The sequence below is a fragment of the Mauremys mutica genome, chromosome 2 (genome assembly GCF_020497125.1).
Source record: "Mauremys mutica isolate MM-2020 ecotype Southern chromosome 2, ASM2049712v1, whole genome shotgun sequence".
Classification (NCBI taxonomy): domain Eukaryota; kingdom Metazoa; phylum Chordata; order Testudines; family Geoemydidae; genus Mauremys; species Mauremys mutica.
Window position 1 is genome coordinate 12,804,994 of NC_059073.1, and position 26,440 is coordinate 12,831,433.

The window sequence follows — 26,440 nt, forward strand, 5'->3', positions numbered from 1 at the left end:
TGGCCTGAAAGATTCCAGGGCTACCCTCAGATCCCTGGGTCTCTACTCCCTGGCACCTTCGAGGAAGCATTTCAGACCTCTCTGACTCTCTGCTCCACCACCTCGCCAAGACCTGTTTAAAAAACAGAGATGAGATTATAAGCACAGGCAACTGCCCCTTTCCACTTCAGCCTTGCTGCTAGGCATGCACAAATATCCGGGAGGCCGAAAGCAGAACTTTTAAAGGGGTTCCCGAGGGCATTATATCCACCAGATCCTGCGCCCCCCTTGTTTTCAGTCCAACTCTCCTACTTCAGCCTGGCATTATCCCTCATCAACTCGGACTGTTGGTGCTAAGTATGGTACTTCAGTTTTCTTCCACCTCTCCCTCCCACCCACCCCCATCCCCGTTCCTCTTCAGGGATCCTTTCTTACAAGCAATTTCTAGTCCAGGAAATGCAAACTCTCCTGATGGTAGGGGCTGTAGAGGAGTTGCCTTGGAACTTGAGGGGGAAAGGATTTTACTCCTGCTATTTCCTAATCCCAAAGGCCAAACGGAGTCTTCAACTCATCCTAGACCTGTGTCACCTCAGCAGTTATCTCAAGAAGCTGACGTTCCACATGCTCTCCCTGGCTTCTATTATTCCCTCCCTGGATACAGGGGACTGGCACGCTGTCCTTGACTTAAAAGATGCCTATTTCCACATCTCCATCTTCTGGGGCCACAGAACGTTCCTCAGATTTGTCGTAAACCAGACCCACTACTAATTCACTGTCCTCCCCTTTTGGCCTGTTGGCAACCCCCTGGGTTTTCAGAAAATGGATGGCGGTGGTGGCGACTTTCCTAAGAAGGCAAGGCAGTCTTTATCTCGACTATTGGCTGATTAAGGACTAGTCCAAGGCCAGATCAAAGCCAGCATCAGTCTGGTCCAAACTACCTTCCATGCCCTGGGCCTATTGATAAATGAGCAAAAATCAATTCTCATCTCCATCCAGAGGACAGACTCTATCAGTGCAGTGCTCAATTCTACTGGGGCCAGAGCCTTCCTCTCAGAGGCTTGCTTCCAGACAATGTTGGCTGTAATATCCAAGGTCCAGGCTCACCCCATCACAACCATCCATTTTTCCCTCAGACTTTTAGGTCACATGGCCATGTGCACTTCCGTGGTTCAGCATGCAAGACCGCACCTCAGATCCCTTCAAGCTTGGCTGGCCTTGGTATGCTCACCACCCTATCACCACTTAGACTCAGTGCTCACTGTTCTTATCCTGGTCCTCACCTCCCTTGATTGAGGCATGTGATCCCTCTCTCACCCCTCAGATCACAGGCAAAGTTGTATGAGTGCACATGGACAACATGGTAGCCATGGTTTCCATTTACAGACAGGGAGGAGCGCGCTCATCGACCCTGTGTCAAGAGGCCATGCACAGGTGGGACTTCTGGTGGAAACACTCCATTCACCTCAAAGCTTCCCCCCTTCCGGGAGCCTGGGACACTGACAGGTCTTTCTCTTCTTACCGCTAGTGGTGGTTCCTTCACCTAGTGGTAACCAGATCCATCCCTCATAGGTTGAGATTTCCCCATGTAGACTTGTTTGCAGCCAAGCAGAACAGGAAATGTCAGCAGTTCTGCTCACTGTGCGGGAACAGCCCAGGCTCTCTCTCAGATGTCTTCCAACTCCCATGGACAAAGCTCCTGGTCTATTTGTTTCCCCCCATTTCTCTGGTACACAAGGTCCTTCTGAAAGTTCAGTGAGACAAAGCAAAGGTGATCCGTATAGCCCCTGCCACACCAATACTGGTTTGGCACGCTACTGGATCTATCAGTAGCAATTCCACTGCCGCTCCTACCTCTCCCGGACATGATCTCGCAAGATGAGGGCCGTTTGCTTCACCCAAACCTCAAGGCCCTCCAGCTGACCATATAGAAGCTCCATGGTTTAATCCAGTGGAGCTGGCCTGTTCAGAACAAGTCCGCCATGTCTTGCTAGGTAATAAAAACACATTTAGTAGAGCGACTTACCTAGCCAAGTGGAAGCATTTCTTGGTGTGGTCTTCCCAATGAGGCTTCTCACCAACTCAGTCACGTCTCCAGTCCGTGCTGGAATACCTGCTTCATCTGAAACAGGGCCTAGCCACTTCATTGATCAAGGTGCATCTAGCAGCAATTTCAGCCTTCCATCCTCTGGTGGATGGTAGGTCAGTCTTCTCACATGTCCATTTGCTTCCTTCAGGGTCTAGAGAGGCTTTACTCTCAAATTTGTGAACCTGGCCCTCCGTGGGACCTAAACCTAGTCCTGTCGAGACTCACGGGTTCTCCTTTTGAGCCGCTGGCATCATGCCCTATGTCGTATCTCTCCTGGATGCTCGCCTTCCTGGTAGCGATTACCTCAGCCAGGAGGGTCTCAGAAATCAGGGCCTTGACATCAGAACCCCTGTATATGGTATTCTTTAAGGACAAGGTTCAACTCCACCCCAAACTAGTGTTCCTCCCAAAGGTGGTCTTGCAGTTTCATAGTAATCTTCCTGCCCATTTTCTTCCCAAAATGGAACAAGAAAACAGAGGAGCAGTGTCTCCACACACTGGATGTTAAATGCACCCTGGCCGTCTACATTGAAAAAACCAAGCTGTTCCATAAATCCACACAGCTCTTTGTGGCAGTAGCAGATAGGATGAAAGCCCTACTGGTTTCAGCCCAGATAATTTTGTCCTGGATCACTTCCTGAATTCATATGTACTACGAGCAATGGGCACCCTACCTCCTGCCATCTTGACAGCCTGTTCAACAAAAGGTCAGGCTTCATTAGCGCTATTCCTGTCCCAGGTCCCTGTTCAGGATATTGGCAAGGCAGCGACCTGGTCATCAGCACATACTTTATCCTCCCACTGTGCCATCACCCAGCAGGCAAGAGATGATGCCAAGTTTGGCGGAGCAGTGTTACAATTTGCATATCCATGAACTCTGAGCTCACCTCCTCAGGTACTGCTTGGGAGTCACCTAACATGGAATGGACATGAGCAAGCACTCAAAGAAGAAAAAACAGTTACTATTGTTTCTGTAATTGTTGTTCTTCAAGGTGTGTTGCTCATGTCTATTCCACAACCCACCCTCCTATTTCTTCGTTGGCGTTAACTGGCAAGCAGGAACTGAGAGGGTGAGAGGCCAGTGGGGCCCGTATACTGGCACATGAGAGCACGGCCCCAGAGGATGCTAGAGCTGGCCCAGCGGCTACCACTGAGGGTAAATTCTCTGGTGTCTGTGCACGCACTGCATGCACACCTAATGTAGAATGGATATGAGAAACACATCTTGAAGAACAACAGTTACGGAAAGGTTAGTAATTGTTTTATTCTCAAACTGTGCTTCATGGACCTCCCCTTCCAGGTGGACTATGGAACTGTTTTTCGTCACAGCAGTGAAGGTCGCTTTTCAAGCAAAGTTGTTTTTTGCTAGTTAATAGCACAGTCGCAAGCCCTGGTAGTACATGAAGACTTTTTTGACCAACTGAACATAAACAAACACCCTCTGCACCTGATATGGCTGCTTATTGCCTATCATTGTCAGGTGTGTTCGATGTAAATTTGCTGCTGACCAGATTTTCAGATCAAACCAAAGCTGGAGGGAGGTAGCCCAAAGAGGCAGACAGAGTCAAACTTCAGAGTGACCTGTAACAGTTAAATCAGTAGGGACTGCAATAAAGGGAGACTTGGTCCTAATAAATGTAAATCCCTACACCCAGGAGAAGGAATTAAGCTGCACAGATGCAAAACTGGGAGATAGAAAGAAGCATCTGCACCCACTGCATTAAAAAAGACTTTAAGAAGCACATCCCCCTTCATGCTGTCCTAATATTACTGTTCTCTTTTTTGTATCAACTTTTTTATTGAAATGTTCAGGGAAAAAAATAGAAATACAAAACTAATAGAAGAAAGATACATTTTCTACAACTAATAAGCACTGTGGTAACAAGCCTAGAGAGCTCGCTGCAGTTGGTATTTGATGGGTTAATCCTAATGAAATTTACACTGAAAAGAATATGCAGTGTTTATATCCAATAATTCCCACTGGTAGGAGAGCATCAATTATAGTAAATATAAAGCTGTTGGCATAACCATATAACTAGGAGTGTAGATTAATCACAGTTAACTCACGCGATTAACTCAAAAAAATTAATTGCAATTAAAAAATTATTCACAATTCATCGCAGTTTTAATCACACTGTTAAACAGTAGAATACCATTTGAAATTTATTAAATTTTTTGATGTTTTCTACATTTTCAATTATATTGATCTAAATTACAACACAAAATACAAAGTGTACAGCGCTCACTTTATATTATTTTCATTACAAATATTTGCACTGTAAAAATGATAAATAAAAGAAATAGTTTATTTCAATTCACCTCGTACAAGTACTGTAATGCAATCTCTTTACTGTGAAAGTGCAACTTACAAATGTAGAATTTTTTTTGTTGCATAACTGCACTCAAAACAAAACAATGTAAACTTTAGAGCCTACATGTCCACTCAGTCCTACTTCTACTTCAGCCAATCGCTAAGACAAACAAGTTTGTTTACATTTACTGGAGATAATGCTTCCGGCTTCTTATTTACAGTGTCACCTGAAAGTGAGAACAGATGTTGCAGCGGCACTTTTGTAGCCAGCATTGCAAGGTATTGGTATGTGCCAGATATGCTAAACATTCGTATGTCCCTTCATGCTTCGGCCACCATTCCAGAGGACATGCTTCCACGCTGACGATGCTAGTTAAAAAATAATGCGTTAATTAAATTTTGACTGAACTCCTTCGGGGAGAATAGTATGTCTTCTGCTCTTTTTTACCCAAATTCTGCCATGTATTATATTATAGTATGCCATATTATAGCAGTCTCGGATGATGACCCAGCACATGTTGTTCGTTTTACAACACTCCACCCAAGGTTTAAGAATCTGAAGTGCCTTCCAAATCTGAGAGGGATGAGGTGTGCAGCGTACTTTTAGAAGGCTTAAAAGAACAACACTCTGATGCGGAATCTACAGAACCCAAACCACCAAAAAAGAAAATCAGCCTTCTGCTGGTGGCATCTGCTTCAGATGATGAAAGTGAACATGCGTCGGTCCACTCTGCTTTGGATCGTTATCGAGCAGAACCTATCATCACCATGGACGCATGTCCTCTGGAATGGTGGTTGAAGCATGAAGGGACATACGAATCTTTAGTGCATCTGGCATGGAATGATCTTACAACACTGGCTACAACAGTGCCATGCAAACGCTTGTTCTCACTTTCAGGTGACATTGTAAACAAGAAGCAGGCAGCATTATCTCCTGCAAATGTAAACAAACTTGTTTGTCTGAGTGACTGGCTGAACAAAAAGTAGGACTGGGTGGACTTGTAGGCTTTAAAGATGTACATTTGTTTATTTTTGAATGCAGTTATTTTTTCATACATTATTCTACATTTGTAAGTTCAACTTCCATAATACAAGTACTGCAATGCAATCTCTATGAGGTGAATTGGAAAATGCTATTTATTTTGTTTTTACAGCATAAATATTTGTAATAAAAATAAATATAAAGTGAGCACTGTACACTTTGCCTTCTGTGTTGTAATTGAAATCAATGTTTGAAAAATGTAGAAAACATCCAAAAATATTTAAATAAATGGTATTCTATTATTGTTTAACCGTGTGATTAATCACACGATTAGACGTGATTAAGTTTTTTAATTGCACGATTAATCGCAATTAATGTTTTTAATCACTTGACAGCCCTAATATAAACCAGTAACAGCTATTAACTATCCCTAACTGCCAATGAGAGTAAGGCTGTGAGGTCTTAGTCTGGCATTGTTGGTTGAGCTCTCTCCTGAATAGGTGTCAGTCCATTCCACAGCCATGAAATGCAGCCGTCTGGAGTTTGCATGTGGTATTTTATGTTATGGCTATGGGTACATTTCAATTTATAATGCTTATTTCTTGCTTATAAAAGTTTTGAATATTGCAGTCGCAGACCACTGCTGTAACTCTGTATACTTTTATGTTAAATTCTACTAAATTAAGAACATTGGATTTACAATCTAATTTTAAAAATAGGATATGCTGTATTATCAAATGTGACTAAGAGTTGCTATTCATTAAATTCTGTGTGGTGATTTGTGTGGCGTTTGCTGCAAACTCAGATCTGTAATCAAAAGCTGTTATGTGATTCAGTTTAGAAACAAATTATTGTAGCAGAATGTGGGAATCTTGTGCTATAATAGTGTTAAGATGGTGGCAACGCTGCATTAATTTAGAGAACTTAATTTTTGCAGAATTCTTCTGCTCACTAAAATGTTTAATGTTAACTAAAGTATTCCTTGTCAAAATGCCTTTGCATATTATTTAGACTGTAATGGTGTGTCAGGTTTATCTAATTCTACATAGAACGATAAAACTGTACATTATTTGAATTTGAGATAAAATACATCAAAGGACTTAATGTTTATGAAATTTTATAATCTTTTCCAGCTTAGTGTCATTGCACAGACTCCGGGGTTCACTGCTGTGAATGAGTATTCTGCTACTTTTAATTTATAATGTTTTTAAATGTATTTTATGAATTTATTGTATAACATCCTGAGTGCCCAGAGAAGGTGCTTCAGAAGATTATTTTTTATTTTTATTCCATAAGTAAGACTTAGAATTCCATGTATGTTGCTTCCCTCTTAGCCCATCGGAAGGCAGCTGGTTGTATATACTTCACAGGTTGACTAACAGCAATTTTCTGACATAGGTGGAGATCTGTGCAGTCTCCCTCAGACAACAGATGAAACTTGCATGCAAATTAGCTGCAGAGTAAGGTGGTGATTGAGTTACCTCTGATATGTCAGAGGTCTAGGAGTCTTGTTATGGCATAGATACCTGCTTTACTGTAGCCATATATCGCACAATCTGTAAAGTCAAAATGGTTTAGAATTTAAAAATGGGATTGTAACAGACCAGCAATCTCAGTGATGATTGAACCTGGTGCTATTCTAAAGAAAAAAGCTCCCATCTATATTTGTAGCTGCTTCCTTTGCTTCACTCTGACTCAACAGACATTCTAGGCTTCAGGATGACACATACAGTGACAATCCTGGCATCTTATTATATAGATTGGGGTGGCCAAACAGTTAAAGTACGGCTCTCAGAGCCCCCACAATTCTCCATCTACCAGACTGTTTGGGAGAGCTTGGGGCTTCTGCCCTGTGGTGGGGCACCTGCTGGGACTCAGGGCTGAAGTCTCATGCCATGGCAGGTGCTCCCCAAGGGGCAGGAGCCCCAAGCCCCCTGGACCCTGCGGGGCAGAAGCCCCGAACCCCAGCAGGTGCGCCCCTGCTCTCGAAAATCTGAAGATTGTCGTATGCAGCTCAGAGGGTCAGTAAGTTAGGCCATACCTGATAGATATTTGAAGCACATTACTATCTTCCCCTCCCGTTCAGAATATATCAGCATGGAAGGCTTTCCTTAATGTTCATTGAAGAGTTCACATGGTCCCTTCTATGAAGAGTTCACAAACTCAAATTTATTTATTTTATTTTTTTTTAAGTATAGTTTGTATTACCACTTGAGCAGATTAGGGCAGAAATCCTTTTTCAATACAGATATTTTTTCCAGTTTTGAGCCTTGTTTTCTTATGCTAATGTTCATATAGATTGTGGCGTTTGACACAACCTGGTACATGCTGCTCAGATGCACTAGCATGATGGTATCTTCGTGCTCTGACACACCTCTGGAAATTCTCAAGCTCTTCCCTTTCAGTCTCACCTGCTCTAGAAGTTGGCTGCTAGGGAGAAAATAGGGGCAGCCAACTACTCCATAAAAGCAACAGAATTCAAAGTCGAGGGTATATTTATAAGCCAGGCTAAGCACTATTTTGAATACTATATAGTCATCCAAATTAGATATTGAGCCAAACTAAAATTCCAGATCAACACCCAGAGGTTGGGATATTCTGAACCTGGATCCAAACTTTGCAGATTGGGTCCATGTGACAAATCTCTGACCTTGTCTCAGTGGGTCCCGCACTACCAGGTGGATTACAGTAGCCTCAGAGGCTCACTGTGACCCTGCATGTACCCCTTCTCTCTCTAGAAGCAAGGGTCACAGCCTACTGAGCCATTTTCATCATAAGCCAGCAAGGGAGGTGGGAAGAAGCAACTCTCCCTCTCACAATCTCTGTGATTAATCAGGGAAGGGGTGGGGGGAGCCCAGGCCTGCCCTCTACTCCGGGCTCCATTCCAGGGACCCTAATAGTAGCAGCTATTGGTAGCTGACTTTTTGGAAACAGGAAGAGTACAATTCCCTGGGCCACTTCCCCACAGCAGCCCCCACTTCCTCAACATCTACTTCACCCTTACCTCAGGGCCTCCTTCCTTGTGCCTGATAGGGTTTGTCCTGCCCAGTTTCTCCAGCAGCACAGCTTCCTCCTACAGCTCCTGAGAGGCACCTCTAACTGACTAATTGGGAGGCTTTTAACTAGTTCCAGCCAGCGCTTGATTGTTTTCAGGCGTCCCAATCAACCTAGCTGTCTCCACTGCTTTCTAGAAGGATCTTAATTGGCCCCAGGTATCTTGATTAACCAGGAGCAACTGCCATTTGGTTACTATGGTAACAGGGATTTATTTAGTCTGGGGCTAACATATGTGTTTCTCACTACTTTCCAATAGTCATCTGGCCTTTCTCCATCACAGTCCACCATTTATGTTTGGGTTTTTTAATCCTTTCTGTCTGTCCTTCTAGGGTGTGCATGTGTGTCTGAAATATGGAGTGCAGGGGTGTGATGGTAACATTTTGTTAGCATTCGTGTGGGATGGTCACATTGCTCAGAAATGTAGATTAGTTAAGAAAAAAACAAGTGGCTGTCTGATGCCTAAGGGATTGGGACATTAAATAAATTATATGAAAATAATTAGAGGGCAGAGGATAGGTGAGGTGGTCATGGGTGCATGATAAATATATCACATAGTTTTGCAATTGCATCTGTGTATCAACACTGACACTTAGAAATGTAGATATATAGAGTGGAAGGAAGTGGTTGAGGAGGTCAACTTGTCAGTTGAGTGTTGAATGTTTTAGTGCATATTTCATTGCTTTTTTACAATTTGTGTTGGTGGCATATGCAGTCTTGCAAACTTAAATCAAAGTCAAAAAAGTTTTTGGGGATATAGATAACATGTCAGGCTTACACTGGGTACATCTTGTTTCAGCCAAGAAGATATTTTAATCCTAAAGGTTTAAGTTTAAGGAAAAAAAATAGAGTAGAAATCCATGCACAGACCTTAATTATAATGCTGCTAGAAATAACACAGCAATACAAATATATTTGGATGCCCATAAGAAGGAGAAATCCAGTCTGGCAGCAGCCAGAGTGGTCCTTGTAACCCCTCATTTATGGTAAATTCTACAAGTCAGAGGACCGCCTTTCTCACAAAACAGTTGCAGGTGCGTAAGTATGATTGGGTGTTCCAGTTTTCATGCTAGTCCTTTCTCAGTATACTGTGTAGTGACTGTGTTTTTTAGTGTTTCTTGAAACAATAAAATATGTACTGTAGGCAATTCATTCGCAGCACTTCTCTGTGATTGCATGCGGACACCATTAAACGCAATGCACTCTCCATCTCAGTTACCTATTCTAAAGATGGTATCTTTCTATATTTAATAATAGAAGATACTACAGTACAGCAATTGCTATGGAGTGGCTAAAGTTAACATTTTAATGACCCTGAATTTGCATTCTAATATTGAACTTTACTGAGGATTATATTTGCATGCAGTGTTGTTGTAGCCGTATGATGATGTGAACTGAAAAAGAGTTGTGTAAGCTTGAATGCTTGTCTCTCTCACCATAAGAAATTGGTCCAATAAAAGATATTAACTCAACCACCTTGTCTCTCTAGTATATTTATATGCATTTCTAAAGACCCCATCACCATGGTATCTCACGAGATTTCTTATCAACAGTGTATGTGTGTTTGTTTATTTCAGGAAAGATGTTGGCTTAAAGAGATTTTTTCCGAAGAGTTTGCTGGATTCTGTAAAGGTAATTATACTTCCCCTTGATCATGTGCCTCAAATCCACGAATAGCATATTTTTCAAATACTGGAGAAAATGAAAATGGCTTTGGATTCCATTCGTCTGCTTCTGAGACCTGAAAAGTGGGTGATGATTTGCTTTTGTAGTAGTAACTGGGCTGCTATGGAAACATTTTTCTCTTGATGAGAAAAATATTAATCACTGGTGTTCTCACACATTGGTAGCATGTAATGCTAGGATGACCATATTTCCCTACGCTGAATATGGGACACCTGGTAAAATTACTCATATTTAAGTGAGTTCAACGACAATCAATCAGAACAGTGTCGTATATAATCATTCAAATTAACATCAAGTTTACCGAGCCCCTGTTAAAAAGAAATACTTCTAGTTGGATTTTTTTTATTTATCTTGTTATTTTTAAGGCTTTAGGGTTCACAGGGGGAGGGTGACAAACACACCACTACCGCCCACACACACACTGGGGGAGGTCTCTCTCTCACACACACACACACACACAAACACACGCACTCACTCTCATACACCTCTCTCACAGGGCGGGGTGGGGGAGAGGAGGATGACCAGCCGACACGTCCCTCCCTTCCCGGTGCTCTCCGCCCTCCATGCTTGGCTGGGCCCCCAGGATGGACCTGTCTCCCCTGGTACCTGGCAGCACATCTTCCCGAGGCAACACGTGGGGAGGCACACAGGGTCACATGGCCCCTCTCTTCAGATTTCTGCCAGAATGTGGCCAGCAGCATCATTTTGGCAATGTGCAGGAGGGAAGGGACGGGAGCTGCTTCCAGCCACAGGGGAGGAAGAGGTGGGGAAGAGATGACCTGGCCCGTGTCTTTGCAGAGCTCATCTCTTCTCTCCCCCACCCCCGACTTGTCCCTTCCTGGCTACACAGTGCCGAAAGGCAGCTAACTCCTCCAGGCTGCTGCAGGCCACTGACATAACCCAGCTGCCTCCAGCTACAGTATGGGCAGGAAGGAGTTGAGCCCTAAGGATGCATTGTGCACCAAGGCCCAGGGAACCTGACTGCAGGGGCTACAGTGAACCCGGCCAGAGGGTTGGCTCTGCAGGGGAGGGTACCTAGGGGATGGAGCAGCCCCACGCTCCCTGGCAGCAGGACCCAGGGTGGGGATGGGTGAGTGAAGAAAGAGCTAAGCCCCTGCCCAAGGGGCTGCTGTGGAGCCTGCAGGTTCAGGGCATGAACAGGCTGGAAAGTGCTTCCCCCTGCCAGTCCAGGGCTTAGCTGATGGGCAGAGAGGCTTCTCCATGCCAGCACTGTGCAGGGTTTGGCACATGCAGGGCTCAGCTCCTCCTGGCAAGCGCTATGGGGTGGAGAGTCTTGGGCTTTCCCAGGGCTCCAGCCTAGCCAGAGCAGTGGGGGAAGGAAGGAGCCTGCCAGCCAGGCTGTTGGTGAATTGAGTGCTCTAACTAGGGACTGGTTCTCCACACAGCTCTGGGAGTGGGACGCACTCCACTTGGGGGGGGGATATGGAGGAGTAGTGGGTCGGGGGGCAAAGGGACAAAGCAGGGAGAGGACAGCGAGAGGGGGAGAACATAAAGGGCTGATTGGTGGCAGGAGAGGCAACATGTAACCATCTGGCACCTGCCTGCACTCATTGGCTGCTGCAGTGCGCAGACAGTGCTGGCCAGGGGCTGCGCTGGCGGGCCAGCAGAAGGAGTGGCTTTCCCCATGCGCTGCATCTTCACCCCGCTACCACACCAGCCTTGCACACCCACCCCCATCGTTGGCCACTGGACACCCCCTCCCCCCTTACTGCTGATGGGAGGGCGGGTGGCTGGCGAGCAGGGATCCAACTAGCAGCAGGACCTGCCAGTACGATAGTGGGGAGACAGAAAATATGGGGCAATTTGCCTGTTTTTAAGAAAAAGTGGGGACACCTGCAGGAGGGCTTAAATACGGGACTTTCCCTTTAAAAACGGCCACCCTATGTACTGCTATGTAGTTAAATAGCAGATACGTGAACTGATGAAGTTTGAGCTCATCACAGAGGTGATTTGCATGACCTTAGAGATTTAATATTTAGCTAATAGGGTTACACTTCTGTCTTCCTTATCCAATGTAGTAGTGCTACAGACTGCTCCCAAAGTAATCTCTCTGTTGTGATGTTGCTTAGAATATAACTTCTGAAGCAGAAGGGGAAATTTGGAGAGAGGAAAAGAGCATGAAGATACCATCATGCTGGTGTATCCTCCCAGCAGGTGGGGACAAACTAGTACTAACAGTGTCCAGATAAATTCTGAGGACAGAGCATTTTCTTTAGGGGGTCCTTGGTATTGGAATTGTTCCCCTGGTCAGATCATGGCATAAGGTCCCTTTATTTGATCCACCTTTTGTCAGAGGGTGGGTCCACTGCTAAGGGGTTGCTGATTAAGGGATTGGTTGAGCATATTGGGGATATTGCCTCTGAGTTTGTTGCTCTTTATCGTGACACATGGAGGCTAAAAGTCCAGGAATTTACTCTCTATGCTGCCAGATATTGATACTATGCTTAATATTTTGTGCAAATGTGTGTATCTTTATATATAAGTATAGGTATATTTATTTAGTTCATATATATGAGTACTTTTTTATGAACGTACGTATCTACAGTTAATGATAAAAAAGTGACGCCTTCACAAGTCCTGAACACTTATTCACCAAAACACACATTTCAAGTCTCAAGAATACATAATCAGGTTCCTGTGTCTACTCGAAGCGACGTTACCTGTTTGGGCAGAAGGATGACCTTTGCTGCTTCTGCATTGTTCATTTTTAGCATTGGAGACTTTTAATAAAATGGTGTAAAATTAATTTATTGTCAAAAATTGTACATCTTCTCATACTTTAAGAACCCAGAAGTTGAAGGATATATGGCCTTGAACCAATGAATCACCATACAAGGACATGTTTAATTTTACTCATGCAAGTAGTCCTGTTGATTTTAATGGGATTACTCACATGCCCAATCAGCACTTATACGAAGAGGACAGAATTCTCTGTGTACAAATTAGTCAAACTTTGCCATTAAAATAATTGTACTCAGGGCCTTTTTAGTACTGGACCGAATAGACTATCCAACAGTATCTGTTACAAAGCAAACAGATTCGTGTGTACACTGACGGTTCGTCAGATAAATCCTTCAAGAAAAGTGGTTGTGGTATCTTCATCCTGCGGCCTAATAGAGAAAGTATAAGAAAGAGCATTAGTTCAGGATATATCCGCTCGAATTACATGGTTGAACTGAAAACTCTTCTCACAAGAAATAGAAATAGAGCACAAATAGACATGGATGTTGTGATGTTTGTTTGACTCACAGGCAGAATGCAATCAACAGATTGCTGAAAATATAGCTTTAACTTTGTGTCTGAATAAAAGAGGATCTGTGAAGAGGACTTTATTTTGAAAAATATATATTTACTTATCAGTAGGAGGTTGCAAAAGGTTTTGGGACAAATTTTAAAAACTGACCATGTGTTTCTGATATGTGTAAACTACAAAAGTGCTATATGCAAATTGTGTGCACCAGTAATCAGTTAGGTGCCTAGCCTAGAGTATAAGCACAAATAAATGAGCATGTACAAATTAGAAGACAAAGTGTTTTAGTAGAATTTTTCATAATTTATTGAAAGCATAGGTTGCTGATGACATTTTTTACACTGGTAAGAGGTTCAGAAAGTAAGGGTAAACAAGGAGCTTAGAAAAATTAGTTCATGCAGAGGATAATAATCATATTGTCTTGTACGGTTTTGTTTAGAAAAGAGATGACTGAGGGGGGGATATGATAAGAGGTCTATAAAATCATGAATGGTGTGGAGAAAGTGAATAAGGAACTGTATTTACCCCATTGCATAACACAAGAACCAGAGGCCAACCCAGGTTTAAAGCAAACACAGGAAAGTACTTCTTGACACAATGCACAATTAACCTGTGGAACTCATTGCCACGGGATGTTGTGAAGGCCAAAAGTATAACTGCATTCAAACGAGAATTAGATAAGTTCATGGAGGGGGAGGTCCATCAGTGGCTATTAACTAAGATGGTCATGGATGCAACCCCATGCTCTGGGTGTCCCTAAACCTGTGACTGCCAGATACTGGGACTGGATGACAGGATGAATCACTCAGTAATTGCCCTGTTCTGTTCATTCCCTCTGAAGCATCTGCCACTGTTGGAAAACAGAATACTGGGCTAGACGCACAATTGATGTGACTCAGTAATGGCCATTCTTATGTTTTTAATTCAAATTGTTAACTTTATTTTACACAGAAAGCATCTATCAGTAAATATGGAGGGATATTGTTGTGCGCAGTAAAATTGGAAGACAGAACAGTACATTATTAATGTTTGGCTGCATCCTTTTCTGATTAAGAATCACATCTTTTATGTTTCATTGGTAATTTGAGTAACTGATATTGAATAATAGATGTGTTTAATATTCACCATCACTGGCACAGCTTTAGATGCACAGACACTAAGTGATCTTTACATATTTCATTACACAGGCCAAAACACTAAGAAAACTGATTCAACAAACATTTCGACAGTTTGCCATCCTCAACAGAGAAGAAAGTATTCTGAAATTCTTTGAGATCCTGTCTCCAGTATACAGATTTGACAAAGAATGCTTCAAATGTGCTCTTGGTGTAAGTATAGGGAGCTCAGTAATCTGCAGAACACATTATGGAATAATGGGTATAATTGACATTGTTTAGACCTGCAATTAATTTCCTGTCCATAGTACACATTTTGATTAAAAGTGTTCTCTTTTTAAGTTTCATTAACCACAAAAGATATTGATTACATACCCATCTCTTTAAATGAGTATCTCAGAAGCATGAGAGTTTGGAATAAGTGTGATAGTTAGATGTCAGTAGATGCAAAAATTTATTGTATTTAATATACATTGGTGCTTAACTTCCGAAAGCCAGGGAAAGGAATAGTTATATATTAATCTGTTTGATTTGTTTTAAAGAGTTTAGAAGTTTGTAAGATTGTTCACTGAAGAGTGTAATGAATGATGTTGGAGAGCCTTTGTCCTCAATTTTGTTCTCTTTCCCTTTAAATGTCACCATCTCCACCTCCTTCTACATAAAAAGTCAAGCTGGATTATTTCAGTGGAGCTGGCAATTGGCCCAGAAGAAGGAATCAGTTACCTTACAGACAAGGGCTCTAATGTAAGTCTGCTTCTGTTTTCCTGTCTCAAAGGCTATGGAGTGAGGCACAGCTTATTGTGAATGGGACTTTAGACAAAGATGAATGAAAAGTCTAATCTTTGAGCCAAACTAAGAAAAGGCAGGAAATTCAAAGTAAAAGCTGTTACTCGAGCATTAACTCGTGCTGTGGGATGGGGAGAAAGCACAATGGTGTGAAATAAAGAGCCACTATTGACCTTAACTCTGGATTTGCTGGCTTTTGATACCCATTGAGGCACACATTTAAGTATCTAAAATATTGGTGACATCTTAAAAAAAATTAGTCATTTAGGTATTTCACATCTGTAACCCTTTTTTTAAGCAGAATATTTACTTGGCTAAATAAATCCTTCAGTGCTTTTATCTGTCATTTTAAAGCTGTTGTAGTGCAACCATTTCTGTAGTATCTAGATACCAGAAAATGTAGCATATCTGTTTTGATATTTAGTACTGCATCATTTTACTTTTGTCTGAAGTAAATTCATTTAGTATAGTATAGTAGGAGCTATACCTATCTCCTAGAACTGGAAGGGACCTTGAAAGGTCATTGAGTCCAGCTCCCTTTCTTCTCTAGCAGGACCAATTTTTGCCCCAGATCCCTAAGTGGCCCCCTCAAGGATTGAACTCACAACCCTGGGTTTAGCAGGCCAATGCTCAAACCACTGAGCTATCCCTCCCCCCTAAGTTGTAGCACCCAGACACCCATGCCCTCCTGGCTCGAGAAAACACACAGGAATAACAACCATACATCTGGCAGCTTTTACTGTTGTGCTTTGTGTTAAGCGTATAGTATTACCTTTCACTGAATTTAATTCAGAGATTACAGAAAGGTTTGGAAATCAGTGGTGTGTTCAGTTGAGAACATTCCGCTTAGAGCATTCCAAAGAATGTTTTCCTTTGAGTATGCTGTGTATGTGGACACAGCCTGATTGACCTACTGATTGTGGTGTGTTTTGCACTGACATGCCAAAAGATCTGAATTCAGTTACCAGTGTGTAACTATCCTAATTTAACAGTGACCCCTTCAGGCAAATAAGGAATGGTATTGACTGGTTTCAGTCCACCCCTCCTCACTTAGAAACATGATTACCATGATGGGGTGTAAAGTCCATAGAAATTGAAGGAGGGAATGTTGAAGGTTATGACATGATGAGACTGGAATTGGTATCAGGTAGATATGAATTCAAGCTTGCTCAATGTAATGTAGAGCTTTTAATGCTATACATACGTGAGATATTGGGAATGAAGAGGAGAGTCAAGGTATTATGCAATTCTTATGAATGTCTCATTTTTTATATATGCTTTTCTGCAGCCTACCCACTTGGCAGATTTCAATCAGGTGCAGACTATTCAGTATTCAAACAGTGAAGACAAGGACAGAAAAGGGATGTTACAGCTCAAAATAGCAGGAGCACCTGAGGTAAGATATTGACAGCTGTGGTAACCTTAAAGTTATTGATAAAATTTATGCATAATTTGTTTCTCTACCCTATAAGAAAATTACATTGAAATTATTTCCAACAGTTACATAGGTGTGTGTGTGTATATATATATATCTATATATACACTAATACCAAAAATGGAGCTTGAGGAAATTATTCTGTGTGTAGTAATGCTTTTTAAGCCTCTCTTTTACAATTTAATGATAATAAAACAGAATAAATTTGTTTACTCCAAATCTTTAAGTGGCTGCCTGTTTTACTTCATTTTTTTCCTTAAATTATCATTAAGCTGAATCTCTGACATTTTTATTTACCTGTTAATATTATAAATTGGAACATTTAAATTAGGGCAAAGAGCATTTTACACCATGTCAACATTAACCAAAGCTCAGAGAAGAGTAGTTCATATTCTATAGAGGGGGGAATAGTCCTAAAAATTGTTTGTTCAGAGTACCAAATACATTACAAGAATTTGTAATAATACTGCATTGAAGGTTATAGGTTTGTTACTTTGAATTTTAAATGTGTGTGTATATATATAGATAGATAGATAGATTAACTCAGAGAAAATAAAGTGCCTGGGGTTTGTTCCTCTGGCTTTTCACTTCTGGATTTCAGTACTTGGTTTGTCCCAGGGGAAAATGAGCTTGGTTTCATATTAGTTCTATAGGCATGTTATGCTGAACTTATTCAGCCTATATATGAGTGATTAGCAAGAGCTGGCACAAATAAATAGGACAGGTTCCCTGCACCAAGGTGCTTACAATCTAAATGATATGGCCCTGTGCAGTTGGACTGAAGGAAGAGAGACAGTGGACACAGTAATAAAATTCTGTGGTTTCACAAGAAAGATGTGCTCACAACATGGGGGAAATATGATTAGGGATTTTTTGTATTAAAAATATGTACAGTGTAAGTAAATATGTGAAATAAGACTACATGTTTTGGTGGACCTTTTTTTTGTATCAAGGGAGGATTTGAAAGAGGGGGATAGAAGTAGCTTGGTGAACTTGGTCAAGGAGGGCATTCCACGCATGGGGGCAACATGGAAAAAGTCACAGAGACCTCTGTGGAAGAAACATACAAACAGCGTAGAGCCTGGCAGAATTGATGGAGAGTAGGGGGGTGAACAGGCAGGCAGTGTGATAAGGAGACTAGGTCAGATAAATAGTCTGGAGTAAAGTAAAGCAAAGCAGTGGAAGAGAGAGGAGTTTGTATTTGGTGTAATGGAGAAGAGGGGGCTAATGGAAGAATTTAAAGACGGGTGTGTGAGATGTGGTCAGAATAATGAATGAAGAAGATGATCTTTATCTGTGAGAGCTTGAGGTTACTGTGGTCTAGTGGGTCTATTCCTGCCTGTACCATTGACCATTGGTATGGCCTGGGCAATTCACTTCACTTTTCTGTGCTTCTGTTTCTTCTCCTCCCTTTGTCTTGTCTATTTAGATGGTAAGCTCTTTGAGACAGGGAACTGCCTTACAATGTGTTTTTGCAGTTAATTGCAGAGTGGGACCCCAGTCTCCGTTAGAGTCTCTAGGCCTTACACAATACAAAAAAATTATAACAACAGCTGCATTTGTTACTTTCCAGGCATTCTGCAAACCTCTTTTTTTTTCCTTGGGTCTTTAGGGGAGAGGGTGAGTTAATAGAAAGAGTGATCAGGTTATTATGATTCTGGTTGGCAGTTATTTTAACATTGTGTTTGCAGTCCACTGTATTCTCTGTGATTCTGTTTTCAGGTTTGTCTATTTTGATTTTTGTAAGAGTGTAGATTTAAAGGATGTAAGCCTAAAAGAAGCATAAATAAATAAACTAACTGTCCTGCTGCTCTAGCATTAATAATAATTGGAGTGTACATCACACTTTTCATTCATAGAGCTCCAAATGATGATTAAGTAGTATTGTCACCATTTTATAGATGGGGAAACTAAAGCACCAAGAGGTGGCTTCCCAAGGTCATACTGTGAGTTAGTGACAGAGCTGGAAATAGAAATCGCATCTCCTGTACTTGTATCCTATCCACTGGACGACAACAGCCTCTAAGGATTTGAAAAAGAGAGGACAAGCTGTCTATGTCCACATGGAGGAGAAAGAATAAAACGTTGGAATGAATAGTTAATACCAAAACAGTGTTTAAGCTTGGACTTTTTAAAGTTGGAGAAGACTTACTTTTAGGGCAAGGAATGTGTGGCTGTAGGAGTGTAGAAAAGGAAAGCATGGTGGAGATATCATCACCTTTAAGTGTTCTGAGGAATAAACAGCTTCCACAACAGAAGAAAATTATGTCAAGATTGTGACTTCAATGTTGATTTTTTTTTTATGTGGACAATTGGCCACTAGAGGCTAGCCTGAGAAACCACTTAAATAAGACCAAGTTAATTTTTCATTTAGGAAAAAAGTTTTAATTTGCTGCACCTTCAGACCCTATTCTTTAGGGGGTACTAATTAGGACTGATATTCCTCTGCAGAAATATTTTAATATATGTTGTATTACTATGTCCTCCTACGGATGCGGATGGCACTTAGTATATTATTGGTGCTACCAGAATACAAATAATCGCTGCTAATAATCTGATGTATATAGTTTTACTCTTGCCCACATCTTTGTTTAATGTTTTCAAGTATGTACAAATCTCTGATGCAATGGCACAGCTGTTCTGCTCAACGCTTGCGACCCAAATAATGCCTCTCTTGTTGGTGCCTTGTTTTTTTTGTTTGTTTTTTTTTCTTAGCCTCTGACAGTGACAGCACCATCCTTAACCATTGCAGAGAATATGGCTGACCTGATAGATGGATATTGCAGACTGGTGAACGGAGCCACGCAGTCTTTTATTATCAGGCCTCAGAAAGGTAAGATGTTATTTCATTCAGGAAAGAATTTACTTTGTGATTGTCCAATTCATGATATACTACTTGAAAATTAAACAGTAGATGCAAGGTAGCAACAAAGTCTTACTCAAAAGGGAGCGGGGGCTGCTCTCTTTTTATCAGGAAATATGGCAGATTGTTATTGTTAAAAAAACTGTTAGTAGATATCTTCATCTAAAAGGTCACTTAATGATGGATAATTTAGATAGGTTTTCACCAGTCATTGCTTTACACTATTATAAAGGTAGGTGCAAATGATAGAAAATAAATTGTAATTAAAGGCACATCTAATGAGGAACTATTTCTTGAAATCCAATTCTTTATTTAACATCCAAATGAAAATCGACCTGGGCTAATTAGAATGGGTTTCTGACTCATGATATGGTGAAAATAAAAATTCTCTTCCTCCCAGATACTTGTAAACTGCTCCATATTCATTTATTAGCCTTGGTGTACTGGGAGCCTTTGTCACAAAATATAGTTAAAGCAGAGCAAGTGTTCTGTAGTATTTTGATACCAAATTGAATCAGTTGTTTCAATACAAAATGGGGTTGGGGGCGGGGGGACTGTAATCAGTCACAGCTGCATTCAGGGGAAGCATATGGCTATCTCAGCATGCTGTCAAGTTAAAATTTTAGTCATTTCTCCTTGACAGAAACTTGATGTTGTTTAAGAAAATGTGAATTTATTATCACATATCCTGGGAAAATCTCTTAAGGATTAAATAAAGGAGACTTTTGCTCAATTTATTTACTTTTATCTGAGTAAATATATAAGGCAGATTTACAAATATGAGGTACATCATACACTGACGCACAGAGATGCTAAAACACTTGTTATCTGTCAGATCAGCTTGGATTCTGTCAGGATGAAAATTACGTTTTAAGAAACCACATACTTTTCTGAGTTTTGTTACTAAGATGTGGTTTTAGAACCTGCAGACTGAGTCCCCTTTCACTTCTTTTTTGTAGCTTTTTTTCTGTCTATTGCTCTTCAAATGATGTAGGGTTGTTGAGACAATCCAGGTCCTTCAGTGGTCTGTGTAGAAGTATCCTACTTGTGCATGATTATGAAAACTCTATGCACTCTTCCCTTCTACTCCCTAAAGGAACAGCATGTAATTGTTCTATCTTGAGAGATGTGACTATCAAGCAATTACTTATTGCCATTATGCAGATTAAATATAACTTATTCTTCATGTGCATTGATAACTTTATTCTTAAAGGTGAATGCTTCTGCTTTGTATATTCTGACTTCTTGTGCAATTGGCCTTCACCTCAAGACAAACAGATGCTTGCTTTTGAATCCCTCAAGTTCTACTTCCTTCTCTTCCAATCACAGAAAAGCTTCCCAACCCCTCTCTTCCCAAAAGTATAAATTCCACACCCACCATCCATATCAAGGTCCAATTTTTGCCATCCCTAACTGATTCTTCCGCCCTCCAGCCTTCTTCCCAAGGAGGGTTCACAATTCTTCCCCCCCCCCCCCCCGAACACCACAAGTTCAGATTTCTTGCCACTTCCCAGCCCCAAAAGTTTCCTTTCCAGACCATGCAATGTTATTTCAGATGTCCACATGTCAACTTTAAATCAGTGTGCCCAAAATTGAACTTTTGATCTTTCCCCTACTCAAGCCTTTACCTCACCCCAATTTCTCCACATCACCACTATGCTCTCAGTCACGCAGGTCCATAATCTGGGTGTCCTCTTTAACACTGCCCTCTCTCTGGAGCCACAAATCCAGTCCCTGTCCAAGTCTTGCCACTTCTGTGTAGGTACTATTTCAAAGGTTCGGCCTTTCTTGTCTCTCCAGACTGCCAAGGCTATTTTTCAGGCTTCCATCAACTCATGACACAAACCACATTGCTCTCTGTTAAATCAATTCATATCACAACTGCGAAGATCTTTCTGGCTCATTGCTCTGACTCCTTGTTCTCCTTCACATCAAACATGAGCTCTTTGATATTACCTTTAAGGCCCTTCACTATTGAGCCTTGCTTCTGTCTGTCTGAGCTACAGGCTTCTCAAGTAATCAATTCCTGATTTGACTCTCCCAATAATGCATCCTTGATATTCTGATTTTCTGCTTCTCTCTCAAATCCCTCTGTGTTTTCTCCCATGCTGCCACCCATACAAGAAGAAAATCTCCCAGCCAAAGTCCATAAAACAGCCACCATATTCTCAAAGTCTGTCCTCAAAACTCACCTCTTCCTAAATACCTACAGTTAACTGCAACCTGATACTGGGTAGGCAGGTGGTGAGTTGTGATTTATTGCCTCTGGTTGGCTAAGAATTGCACTCATCCTATTATTTTTTCACCATGTTCCCCATTTCTTTTTCTCCCCCGACCCTAACCCGCTTGTATGTGTCATCCACTTGTTATGTCTTGTCTTATAGATTGTAAGCTCCTTAGGGCAAGGATTGTCATTTCCTACAGTGGTTGGCTTCTAGGTGCTACTCCAATATAAATGTTAAATAATAACCTGTGATGCAAATGCAGCCATGTCTTTGCTGCAACTTTACATGTGGCATCACAACACAATAGCATAGAACAGGAAATGAAGGAAAAAACTTAACTAAATTGACACTATAGGGAACACTTCAGTAGGTAGACTAGAGCTACTGGAAAGAAATATGGCCAAGAAATGGGATAATACCGCTCTTGCAAGCTCTTTACAAATTAATAGACTTGCAGAAAGTTCAGTGGATCCTTAGTGACAGCTACTGGCCAAAGCCTCAGTTCTACCTCTCAAATGAAACTCAATACCTCCAACAACATAACAGCTTTTCACACTCCCATACCGTGCTGGTTCAGTAACAGCTAAGAGGGGAGAGTGTTGCCTACTAAGTCACCACTAACACCTTGAGTGTTTCTTGGGTGTCTGTCATCCAGATACTGACAGTCCCATTGGGTTAAATTTGAGATTAACATACTAGCACAAAATAGTCTAATTTAGGTTTAGCCCCAGTTGGAAGCCATAAAACCATATACTTTCTAAGGGAAAAAATGCTGTGTTTAGTCTGATCCTTAGTGGTTTTAAAGCATCAGAATGATACAGACTTTGTGGGATTTATTGGCGCGCTCTTTTTCTGTATAACTGCCAGCAAGCACCATGTAATACCTTAGCTGTTACCGTCTGTGCAAGAAAGATTTTTTTTCAGACCATGTTTTCTTCCTCAAATTGCTGTAGCTTTAAAAGCATACTCAAGTATAAAAGTTTACTTTAGAAAGAGTGACAGTGATTTGCACTGATCTATGTGATGTACTTGTAAGTATATCTTAGCTGAAACAAATGAGTAATGAATGATTCAGATAAGGGGCTATTCTTAAAACAACATGCCTTACTGTACTTCGCTTACTGTATGTAAGTTTGTTCTTGATATGCTAACATAAGAATACCTCACATAGAATATATATTTGGCAAGTTTCTTCAAAAAGGCCTGGATTCATTGATGCAAACTGACCTACACCATTTCCTAGTCATGTAAGATCAGCTGTTTTTTTTTAATGTTTTTTCTTTGAGGTTGGTTTTTTTTTTTAAACCTCATGGCAATATTCAGCCTCATCAAGTATTAATTAAAACTTTCTACAGTGAGAGCTCTTCCCCAACCTGGATGCAGAATTCCAAGAGCCTTCTACTGAAATGAGCTTTGATTATATCAACTATGCCAGAAAAAAATCTTTGTAGCCGCTCTGGCTTCTAACTCAATAAGTCTTTTCTCTTGTTTGAACATTTTTTTTCCTTGTGGCTCATTATGGCAAGGGTTCTTACAAATTATCACTCTGGATCACTGAAGAAAGCCATGTCTTTGGGATATTAACAGTCTCACTATGCATAAATTATTGAAAAGCTGTAAATTTGTATTTGTTGAGAGAGCACTATTAGTAGTTTTGTTTAAAGCCTGAAAATTTAGAGTTCTGCTTTTTATTTGTCCTGTTATTTCATAAATATTTTGCTAAATCAAGTGAAATAGGCTAACCTAATAATTTATGGAAGAAGAGTGTAAATTAAATGACTTTTATAAAGATATGAAGATTTGAACTAAGTTGTTAGCATCTTGATGATATGGTGCACTAAATGGTTACAGCAGTCCGGTGCCTTTCCTGATCTAAATCTTGTGACTGAATTTTTCAGCTACTATATCAATTTAGTAATTTTGCATTGATTAACAAACTTCTCAAAGACTCTTTCTGAAACACTATGGAGAAATAGATGAAGCATGTAGCTGGTTATGCCTATATACCAAAACCAATCTTTATATTCAAACATTATTTCCTCTTTGTCTCCTTTCTGAAGAGATCATAATCAAATCAAAATCAATCTTAAATACTTCAAATCAAAATTTAATAAGATGGAAAGTTGTCCAAATAATTGTGTTAATTATTCAGTCATATGAAATATTTCATTTTCAAGTACTAATTGAACTTTTTCATCCTGCTGTCAGAATAGCAAAATATCTTCTAACTCATTTATCTATTGTATCACACTAATTGTTTGGAAAACATAATTCCAACTATATATATAAAATGATGGGGTCTAAATTAGCTGTTACCACTCAAGAAAGAGATCTTGGAGTCATTGTGGATAGTTCTCTGAAAACATCCATTCAATGTGCAGTGGCAGTCAAAAAGGCTAACAAAATGTTGTGAAAGATTAGTAAAGGGATAGATAATAAGAGAGAAAATATCATATTGCCTCTATATAACATCCATGGTATGCCCACATCTTGAATACTGCATGCAGATGTGGTTGCCCCATATCAAAAAAAGATATATTGGAATTGGAAAAGGAACAGAAAAGGGCAGCAAAAATGATTAGGGGTATGGAACAGCTTCTATATGAGGAGAGATTAATAAAACTGGGACTTTTCAGGTTGGAAAAGAAACAATTAAGGGGGGGATATGATAGAGATCTATGAAATCATGTCTGGTTTGGAGAAAATAAATAAGGAAGTGTTACTTACTCCTGACACAAGAACTAGGAGTCACCAAATGAAATTGATAGGCAGCAGGTTTAAAACAAACAAAAGGAAATATTCCTTCACACAACAGATAGTCAACTTGTTGAATGCTTTGCCAGAGGATGTTGTGAAGGCCAGGACCAGAGTTCAAAAAAAAAAAAAACTAGATAAGTTCATGGAGGATAGGTCCATCAATGGCCATTAGCCAGGATGGGCAGGGATGCAAAACCATACTCTGAAGTGTCCCTGGCCTAGCCTCTATTGGCCAGAAGCTGGGAATGGGTGACAGGGGATGGGTCACTTGATGATTACATGTTCTGTTCATTCCCTCTGAAGCACCTGGCATTGGTCACTGTCAGAAGACAAGGTATTGGGCTAGACACACCATTGATCTGACACAGTATGGCCTTTCTTATGTAATGCTTTTGACAAGCATTTTATTAGAGCATTTGTTTGCTTTGAAAATTATTTCATTTCTGATGTAAATAAAGTTTAAATTGTGGTAAATCCAAATATACCTGAAAGACCTTTTAATGTGTCTATTATGCACAGCTGGCTTTTAAACTGAATATTGGGGGAGGGTGGTGGAATCCTTAACAGTGAAATCCTTGCTGATCTTAATCACAAAAAAGAAGCTTACAAGAAGTGGAAGCTTGGACAAATGACCAGGGAGGAGTATAAATATATTGCTCAGGCATGCAGGAGTGAAATCAGGAAGGCCAAATCACAGTTGGAGTTGCAACTAGCAAAGGATGTTAAGAGTAACAAGAAGGGTTTCTACAGTATGTTAGTAACAAGAAGAAGGTCAGGGAAAGTGTGGTCCTCTTACTGAATGGGGGAGGCAACCTAGTGACAGAGGATGTGGAAAAAGCTAATGTACATACTGCTTTCTTTGCCTCTGTCTTCACGAACAAGGTCAGCTCCCAGACTACTGCACTGGGCAGCACAGTATGGGGAGGAGGTGACCACTTTGTGGAGAAAGAAGTGGTTCAGGACTATTTAGAAAAGCTGGATGCACTGCATCTGAGAGTGCTAAAGGAGTTGGCGGATGTGATTGCAGAGCCATTGGCCATTATCTTTGAAAACCCATGGCGATTGCGGGAGGTCCCAGATGACCTCCAAAAGGCTATGGTAGTGTCCGTCTTTAAAAAAAGGAAGGAGGAGGATCCGGGGAACTACAGGGCAGTCAGCCTCACCTCAGTCCCTGGAAAAATCATGGAGTAGGTCCTCAAGGAATCAATTCTGAAGCACTTAGAGGAGAGGAAAGTGATCAGGAACAGTCAGCATGGATTCACCAAGGGCAAGTCATGCCTGACTAACCTAATTGCCTTCTATGATGAGATAACTGGCTCTGTGGATGAGGGGAAAGCAGTGGACGTGTTATTCCTTGGCTTTAGCAAAGCTTTTGATACAGTCTCCCACAGTATTCTTGCCAGCAAGTTAAAGAAGTATGGGCTGGATAAATGGACTATAAGATGGATAGAAAGCTGGCTAGTTCATCGGGCTCAATGGGTAGTGATCAATGGCTCCATGTCTACTTGGCAGCCGGTTTCAAGCGGAGTGCCCCAAGGGTCGGTCCTGGGGCCGGTTTTGTTCAATATCTTCATTAATGATCTGGAGGACAGCGTGGATTGCACCCTCAGCAAGTTTGCAGATGACACTAAACTGGGAGGAGTAGTGGGTACGCTGGAGGGTAGGGATAGGATACAGAGGGACCTAGACAGATTAGAGGATTGGGCCAAAAGAAATCTGATGAGATTCAACAAGGACAAGTGCAGAGTCCTGCACTTAGAACGGAAGAGTCCCATGCACTGCTACAGACTAGGGACCAAGTGGCTAGTCAGCAGTTCTGCAGAAAAGGACCTAGGGGTTACAGTGGATGAGAAGCTGGATATGAGTCAACAGTGTGCCCTTGTTGCCAAG

The 26,440-nt window shown here is 41.1% G+C and overlaps 1 protein-coding gene across 8 annotated transcripts in view; it reads left to right on the forward strand.

Annotated features, from left to right (window-relative positions):
- The window catches only part of PTK2 (protein tyrosine kinase 2), a 377,826-nt gene that overhangs the window by 213,443 nt on the left and 137,943 nt on the right, over positions 1–26,440 (forward strand). For all 8 annotated transcript variants that reach the window (XM_045007657.1, XM_045007659.1, XM_045007653.1 and 5 more), the window contains 5 exons: positions 9,990–10,044; positions 14,557–14,697; positions 15,151–15,228; positions 16,559–16,666; positions 19,421–19,538. In XM_045007657.1, the coding sequence (XP_044863592.1) occupies positions 9,990–10,044; positions 14,557–14,697; positions 15,151–15,228; positions 16,559–16,666; positions 19,421–19,538 (500 nt within the window). The remainder of the gene's footprint in view (positions 1–9,989; positions 10,045–14,556; positions 14,698–15,150; positions 15,229–16,558; positions 16,667–19,420; positions 19,539–26,440) is intronic.